This window comes from Carcharodon carcharias, chromosome 5 (genome assembly GCF_017639515.1).
Source record: "Carcharodon carcharias isolate sCarCar2 chromosome 5, sCarCar2.pri, whole genome shotgun sequence".
Lineage (NCBI taxonomy): Eukaryota > Metazoa > Chordata > Chondrichthyes > Lamniformes > Lamnidae > Carcharodon > Carcharodon carcharias.
The window spans coordinates 140,892,118-140,901,082 of record NC_054471.1 but is presented as its reverse complement, the minus strand read 5'-3'; the positions used below and the strand labels follow the sequence as shown (position 1 = coordinate 140,901,082).

At 39.6% G+C, this 8,965-nt stretch overlaps 1 protein-coding gene across 1 annotated transcript in view; it reads left to right on the top strand.

The window, feature by feature from the left end:
• slc35f6 (solute carrier family 35 member F6) overlaps positions 1–8,027 on the top strand; it is a 42,656-nt gene extending 34,629 nt beyond the window's left edge. The window contains exons 3-6 of the mRNA XM_041188267.1: positions 1–15; positions 1,915–2,130; positions 3,182–3,292; positions 7,523–8,027. The exon at positions 1–15 is cut by the window's left edge and continues 157 nt beyond it. Coding sequence (XP_041044201.1) covers positions 1–15; positions 1,915–2,130; positions 3,182–3,292; positions 7,523–7,995 — 815 coding nt within the window. The 3' untranslated portion in view covers positions 7,996–8,027. The remainder of the gene's footprint in view (positions 16–1,914; positions 2,131–3,181; positions 3,293–7,522) is intronic.
• Positions 8,028–8,965: the final 938 nt, after the last annotated feature.

Here is an 8,965-nt window from a genome sequence, read left to right as displayed (position 1 = left end):
GTATTATGTACATTGGTAAGAACTATTGAATGCCAATATTTGAAGGAGTAGAGTATAAGCCAAAATTATAGTGCAGATTTTTAAAAGAATAATTATAACTTTCTTGATTGGAAAAACGCTTACTTATTTTGGAAAAACATTTATTTTGGTTGTATCATTGTCCAAGCCCCTCAATTCCAAAAAGTTGGGATTGTACGCCAAATTCTTGTCAATGGCATTTTTTTTTTCATAATCTTAAACCATGCTGCCCAATTTGTTATACTATTATGAAGTTAATGCACTGAAATAAATGTTTCTTGGTTTTTGCTGCACATCTTTGTCAAATTTAGGTTTTCAGTTCATAAGTGGTGCACTTTCTGGGAAACTTTTGAGCCAGTACACCTGACCTGTATTGGCCATATCCTATTTTTTTTGGATAGCAGTTTGTTTACTAAGCACTCCACCCCATTCTGTGAACACTGGAACTGTTATTAGCTGTTCTCTGCTGCTCCAGTTCAGATTGACTTGACTAAATACACAGATCAGGAATTGGTCCATATGACTACAACACCATATTTACACAATGAGTCAGCAGGGACAAAGCAGTGTGACTTGAGCTCCAAGTAAGTGTTCACAGATCATAAGATTGCATTCAGTACATATAATTGTTGCTGTTATTTTAAATTAATGTCTATTGGGTGTATTAGTTGGCATAGCAATAAAATTACTGGGGCTGAAGATGCACAGCAGTATTGTTTTGATCTTGCAAGCTGCACAAAAATTCAATTTTTTGTGACACTTTTTTTTGATGTGCGCAAGGGTCCTGAGGATGGAAAACTAAATCCCAGGTTGATCATGCTGGGTCAATATTGGTGATCAAAGAATTTGGTTTTGTTGAATTTTGGAACACTAACTTCTACAATGTAATCCATTTCATATGTAGTCTGTTATCCCCATTGACATTCTGGCTGCTTTTACCTAGTGTCTATTCGTCAGGGGTTTTTTTTCTGCAGCTAATGCCCAGCAGGGAAAATTGATTACCTCCCTTGAGGTCACAAATCAACCCACATGCTGTGGCACTAGATAATTTACTGTTTACATTAATGTAAAAAAAAAAATGTCCAATATAAATATGTTATACAAAAATGTCATTTTGCTAACAAAGTCTATTTGTTACTGTTGGATGCTAGAGCTACCAGCCCAAGCAGAGCTAGCAGTTTAGTGAAATGTGCACCCTTGAAGTGGCTAGATCAAAGAACTGGTTTCATGGAGAGATCAGAATTGGGTAATGGCTTGGGCTAACTGAGCATGTTGCTTTTCAACATCCATGCTCCTCTGAATTTTTAGTGAAAATTAAATGTTTTGAGCAGTGGACAAAATCAATAAGAGATTAAATTAAATAATTTACAATTCCATTGGTATTTCATACATAAGTAAATTTAGTCATTGGTCATTGCAAAGGGAAAATGTCCACCCTCCATGCTCTGAGGATAGTCTTTAAGATGCTGGTGCTCTATGGAGGTTTCCTTGATTCAACCATAACATTGTATTCCTGAAATCCTGCCCCTTTTTTTAGGTGCTAAAGGGTTAAAGAATTAGTGCTGCTGCACACTGGGAATAACTGTTCCTGATGGTTTTACAAGACCAGAGATTTCTATATCTACCAATTATCAATTTTAAATTTAATCTGTTCAACCATGGACCAATGTATAATTCTCAGCAGTTTTACCTCAATTTCAAATTGTGTGAATGTTGTGTATACCAGCAAAAGTTTGTTATTAATAGTGTATGCATTGTCATAAGTCTTAATTTTTCTTTCCTCTGTATGCTTTTTAAAGTTTTTTTTTAAACTCCTAGCCTGGCACATATGCAACCAATCAGGCCCATACATTGAAATGCATGTTCCTATACATGTTGTCTTTTTTTACCTTCCAGCTTTAACCTTGACGAGTGCCTCCAGTTTCCAGATGCTACGCGGAGCTGTTATCATCTTCACTGGCCTGCTTTCTGTTGCCTTCTTAGGCCGTCGTTTAATGACCAGCCAGTGGATTGGGATTTTTCTCACCATCTGTGGCCTTGTAGTAGTGGGGCTGGCAGACTTTGTCAGTGGAAATCATGACCAAGGGAGCAAATTATCTCAGGTTATAACAGGTAATTAAATACATTTAGTGTACCTTTGAACACTGGGTGTGGATCAGTGAATCAACCCCATGTTCATTTTGTGTGTGATGGTTGCAGTTTTAGGCTATTTAAATGCATATTGACTCAGCTATCAATACTGTTATGGCAGGAAAAGTGAACATTCTGTTAGCCAAGTCATTTTTGTCCGTCTAATCTGACACAAGTTTGAGCTGCTTCATAATTCAGTTGAATGCATAGTTTTAAATTTTTCCATAATGTATATTGCTGATCATACCTTTTAATATTTAGATTGATTTTCTTTACAATAAATTGTTTATATTTTAGAAGCATTTATTCTAGATCATCCATCCTGATCCATAAACATTAAAGTTGGCTGACTGAGACAAGCCAGGAGCAAGCCTTTATTTTTTTTTTTGTATGCGGACCTCCCTATGGTATATCATTCTGTTCATGGTCAGTGTTTTGTTTTTAAAAACACTTCACATCCCAGTTTTGGATTGTTGATTATTGCAGAAGTTTTAAAGAAAAAGTGCTAGGCTTGCAGACTGCCTATACCCAGAATTAAACAGTCATGTGTGAAAGCCAGTTAAATTTTATTTAGACCTGTTATGTTTCATAGATGAATGTATAATGGATTTACATGGTGCTTATAGATGATTGGGATTTCTTGGAATGATTGCTGGAATTTTTTGTGGACCATAAAGATTGGATGAGCTTGGTCTTCAGAAAGGCCCCGAGTGGCCTAGTTTGTTGATTGCTAAACTGAGTTGAACCTTAGACTGTTGGTATTTCTAGAGTCTCATGTGCTGAAGTTTTAGTGGAAACAGGCCATAATCGCTCCAATCCCTTCTGTCTCCAACAGTTTCAAATACATACTGTTAAAAGTACCAGCCTTCAGTGAACTGGACAATATACTTTCTAATTCAGTCTCTTGTCTAGGCAGAATAATATCTTCACCTTCAGCCCACAAAACAAGGTCAAATCCTCACCCTAGGAGTTTTGCAGCAGTAATTTCCCCATTTCGGTGCCCTTTTTTAAATTCTTCCTTTTTACTACCTAGGAGACCTGCTAATCATCATTGCACAGATCATTGTGGCTATTCAGATGGTGCTGGAAGAAAAATTTGTTTATAAACATGACGTACATCCACTTCGAGCTGTGGGTACAGAAGGTATGTTTTTGTAATAAGCTTTTACTGACAAAGACCATTTTTTTTCGAAAACCCTAAAATATTCTTGCGTTAAGCCATATGATGGGAAGATGTCAGTTTGTGTGAACACTGAAATTCTCAGCTCAGCAGGCACGTGCCCAACATGTACAAATGATAAAACGCAGGATGATATCGGGCAAGTGTCTGGACATCATCGCGCACTTGTGTGATATTTCGGTCAGGCACATGATTGTCCTGCCGACAATTAAGAGGGCTGTTAAGCCCATTAATCAATTGATTAAATGGAATTATTCCCTGCCTGCCCAACCCTGCAGGTGGGTGAATAGGTCAAGTGGCCTTTTGATTTTTGAGGAAACCTCCCCCATGGGTGGGATGAGACACTGATGTTAGTTTAAAATTTTTCAAACTCATTTGCAACAAGCCCCTGGTCATGTTTGAAGTCACATGACTGGACATTTTTTAATGTGGAAAATCTTCAGCTCCCTGAGGCAGCTCTATGCCTTCAGGGAGCTTTGAGCACACCTGCACACATATGCTGACCTCTGTACTCTCCCTCCTAGGAATGTTTAGTACTCGATTTACACTGGCTGTTAATTGGCCAACCAGTGTGAAATTGTGGGCAGCAGACCGTTGCGCAGCTGCTCCTGAACCAGCCCACCGTGCCCGCCTGAGGGGAGCCCCCTCCTAGAAATTTTGTCACATTGTTGGTGGAACATTTTTAACTAGGGCTAGATGTTAAATCTTGCTTAGGATTTGAGAATAATATGGCTGATTCTATGTTGGGAGTGTAATTACTATATTGTGGATCAGATGACTGTGTAGCTTAATCATGGACTCGATCCAAATGAAAGCTAGGGATTAAATAAATACTATTGCTTCTATCCCTAAGGAAATCTAGGAAAAATTCCAAATTCCTTTTATCTGAACTTTTCTTGTAAAGATTGCACCAAAGGCTGAAGACTTTGTATTTCAGTAAATTCAGCTTCCTAGATTCAATTTGTGTGCCTCAGTTAGTGGGAGTGGAAGTTTAGCTATGGGATAATTGCACTTTTTTTGATCTAGTACTGGCATCAAGGATTCCTATCTCAATTGCACCTGCTGCTTTACCAGTGTAAATTTCCATTTTTTTTTTTGGTCTGGAATGTTAATATTTTTAATTGTTAGAAACTGCCACAGAATCACCATGTTGTATCTGAATAACTTTGCATGTTTGCATGTCAATGCATTTTTTGTTATCCTTCTCTTTCCACTACCAATAAGATGAATTGAGTACAACTTAACATAAATGGGAGCAGGAGGAGACCTTTCAATATGATCATGGCATTGCACATGTGCACGTATACATTTTATTCCTGGCCAGTTTACTCCCTTTTTTAAATCGACTCTTGTAGTTTCGCTTTGGTTCTAAAACTCTCTCAATCCTCTGGCTTACTGCTATTCCTGGCAATAAACCTCTTAATCTATAATCTTTAACTTCCTTTAGTCAGCCATGTTTATCGGCTGCCAAACTTTGGTCTAGTTACCATCAACCTTGGCCAGCTCTCCCCTCATACCTATGGAATTTGCTTTTTTACATTTTAAGGTTCTTGCTTTTGAACTAGAGTATGTTGCTGTCAAAACTTAATACCATGTGTAATAAACTTGGGGTAATTTTCTTGTCAGAAACAGTAAACGTTATTTAGAGCTCCTGATGAAGCTACATGCTTGGATCAAGACTAGAAAACTCCGCCTCTAAGATTCTCCTTGCTTAGGGCTTATTTGTCTATACAGTCACATGATCCCCATAACAATTTGAAAGGCTTAACTTACAATTACTACAAATTTAATTTAATTGTATATGACTTAGAGGATCATTGAGGTTACTAATTAACTCTGCCTCACTACACAATACTAGCTTTAAAATATCTTCACCCCCACCTCTGCAGTTGGTTCCAGAAAGGGGCCATGAAAGTGCACTATAAACCCATCTTCTGGATCATATTTTGGCTTATTTAGTTCGTTTTATCTATGAAGATGCCCTCCATTACATTACCTTTTGTTACAAGCTCGATTCCCTGTTTAATATTGGGAGCCTATGATGTTCAGCCTTTTTTAATGAACCTTGTTCCTAATTTCCATCCATACTTCACCTAGTGACCTTTTGAGCCAAAAAGCTTTCTTACAACTGTCCTTATAGCTTATCAGGTCTACTAATTTTTCACTGCCCTGAAATTATCTTGATTCCCCAAATTTGTCATCTTATTGCATTTTGTGCTGCTCTTCTGTCTTATTACAAAAAATTTGCATTCAAAGAGCCTATGAATTACTTTTACCACATTTCTTTGCATGACCTACTTATTGAGCTATTATGTTAAACTGACCACTGTGCTTGTCTTTACCCAACTTCTCTAACCTAAGATTTCACTTCACCTCACTGCCATCACCACCCCCCCCCCCCCCCCCCCCCCCCCCCCCCCCCACCCAAGAAAAAAAGAAAATATTAAACAAAAGCTCTACGTACAAGCCTAGAATTATACATTTTTGCCAGGATGTTTATCCCAGCCCCATGGAGTCCATCTCAACTGAAACTCTCACTCCCAACACTAGTGCTGGTGCCCATGAATCAAAACCCTACTTCCACACTGGTCCTTCAAACCACTCAATTCCTTAATCTTTTCCCTATTCAAATTTTGCTAGGCTCAGGTACTAATCCAGAAATTACCGTTTTTGAGCTTCTGATTATTAATTTTTGTAATTCTTGATTCTCATCTAAACTGGTAGCAAGTACCTAGTAAATTTGGAGAAGATTGAGGGCCAAGGCTCCCCCATCACTGCATCCTGGGTCCCCATACTTGATCAGTGAGTACTTCCCTTTAACTGCAAGGGGTGCCTCCTGACATGGTGCCCCCTCCCTGATGCCCTACAATGTTTGCAGCTCAGAGTCCAGCCCAACAATCCTTGAGCTGCAGATCTGGTTGTCCAGAAACACTCATGCAGCTGCTACCGCACACCAGTTGCCCTGCCATATCTAAGTTGTTTAATTGGTTAAAATAATTGTAGAATTATTTTGGTTCTACAGATTAACTGACTGACTAAACTAGGGAAATGGGTCAAACTCCACAGCTAAGATCTGCAACTTTATTGATTTTGATAAATGTGCTTAGTTTAAAGAACAAATGAAACTGGACCAGATACTGTGGCTCCAAGAGCAGGTCAGAGGCTGGGAATTCAGTTGCAACCCTCATCTTGACTCTCAAAGCCTGTCTGCCATTTATAAGGCACAAGTTCAAAGTGTTATCAAATAGCCTCCTTGCCCAGAAGAGTGCAGCTCCAACAGCGCGAGCTTGACACTATCCAGGATCACGCAGCCTGTTTTTGATTTGGCACCTCATCCATCAACTTTTGTTAAACATTCCTTCGGCATCATCTTCTGAATCTGTGACCTCAGCATAAAGAAGGATAAAGGCAACAGATGTTATATGATTGGGGAGCAGGAGTAGGCCACCACCTGCAAGCTCTCCTCCAAGCCACCCACCACACTTGATTTGGAACTATATCACCATTCCTTCACTGCTGGGTCAAAAAACCTGGAACTCCCTTCCTTATAACAGCACTATGGGTAAACCCATACCATGTGGACTTCAGCGCTTCAAGAAGATGACTCAAGGGCAATTGGGATGAGCAACAAATGCTAGCCTAGCTAGCAACACTCTCATCCTATGGAAGATTTTTTAAAGATAAAATTGCAACACTTCACCTATTCTGCTGCTCCTCTGTTGCTTCATGTACTAGGACAAAAGGAGTGGCTGTAGATCAACAGTCATATTTTAGCCACTAAAGAAGCAAGTATTTTTGGTCAGAATAGTCATTTTCCTACTGCTAACAGTTTTTATGGGAGTGAGTATTTTCTACTTCAGCATTTCAGCAAATAGCACATTAAAAGATCAAGCTACATAAGCTATCTAAAATATCTTGGCTTGATCAAAAGGATTGATGTGGCAAAAATGGACTAGGATAAGCAAATAATATAGTGCACATCAGTCATGAGCAATAAAAGTAGCATAATTCTTAGTAAATATTTGTAATTTTAGAATGCCTGCCTGCAGGAAATTCCACTTACAAACTTGTCTACCATTCTCCATGTCAATTGTTCCTGTATTTGATCATCTGTTAACACTCACTTTAATTAATCTTGCATGAAAATCTTGCAATCCAGTTTTTTCTAATTTTTGTTATTTGTTTTCCCCTTAGGAATGTTTGGATTCATCATCCTAACTCTGCTGTTGATTCCAATGTACTATATCCCTGTGGGCCAATTCAGTGGCAACCCCAGAGGTGTCCTTGAAGATGCACTTGATGCTTTCTGTCAAATAGGGATAAAACCGTTAATCTTTCTAGCCCTCTTGGGAAACATCTGTAGTATTGCATTCTTCAACTTTGCTGGTATTAGTGTCACAAAGGAAATCAGTGCAACCACACGGATGGTTCTGGACAGTCTGCGGACCATAATAATCTGGATAGTGAGCCTTGCAGTGGGTTGGGAGCAGTTCCATGGCCTCCAAATCTTTGGCTTTTTCATCCTGCTGTTAGGTGCTGCACTCTACAATGGCTTCCATAAACAAATCCTGGCAAAGCTTCCTTGGTGCAAGGAGCGAATGGAGGAAGATTTTGAAAGGGAACGATTATTGACTGAAAACAAAGACTCCATAAACGTTACCCCATGAAACTATATTAAAATTTTTCCCTTTTTTTAATTGAAATAATTAGTTCACTTTTTTTTCCCAATTGATGAATTCACTTGGAACATAAGTTTGCAAGGGAGTGTAATTTAATGGTGCTTCTAGATTGTTTCAATTTTCTTTTTACATACTGGTACCATGAGCCAGACAGATGCTGTCTGGGCAGAACTTTTCTGCCTTGGACCATTTGCATGATGCTGTTGTACTGCTTGGGCTGTGATGAGGGGGAACAGAAATGTGCCTGAATGACTTGCAGCTATCATAACTGGTTTCAGTTACTACAAGCAGGAGGCCTGAAGATTGGGAATGGGAGGAAAATGAACAGATCTTGTGTTCCAGTGTTTGTTCAGTGCTCTTGGGGACCTGCACCCAGTCAACAGATCCTTCAGTTTGCAGCCTGCCCTAATGCATTTCCCAGTGTTCCTCTGGAGCTCCCCTCTAGGTGCTGCACAGGCTTGCCAAGAAGGTGAGGCAGGCAAACTGGTAATGCCTCCCTCTACCACTGCCACCCCTCTTCTCCCCCCCCCCCCCCCCCCCCCCCCCCCCCCCCCCCCCCCCCCACAGCTCTTCCCCACCCCCCCAACCAACACAACACACACACTCACCACTGCCGCTACCACTGTTTTATCTACAGTCACGCTGGGCCTTCTGCAGTTGTAAGCCTTGCAACAATTTTGGGAGTCTGGAAATTCCAATGATTCTCAAGCCCCATTTCCTCTGTCATGCCTAGGCACGCTATTGCACAGGCCTAACATAATGTATCGTGTAAAAGTGTGGGTAATTTTTAAGACTAAATGTCTGTGTTTGATCACTTGAATTACAGTAGAATGCTCCAAGATGAGAATTGCTCAAGTTGTATAAACTGCCAAAACTTGAGGGAATCTATGTACATTCCAAGGAAATTATTTTAAATCATAAAACAATTAAGGAAGTTGTATGTATGTAGTCATTATAA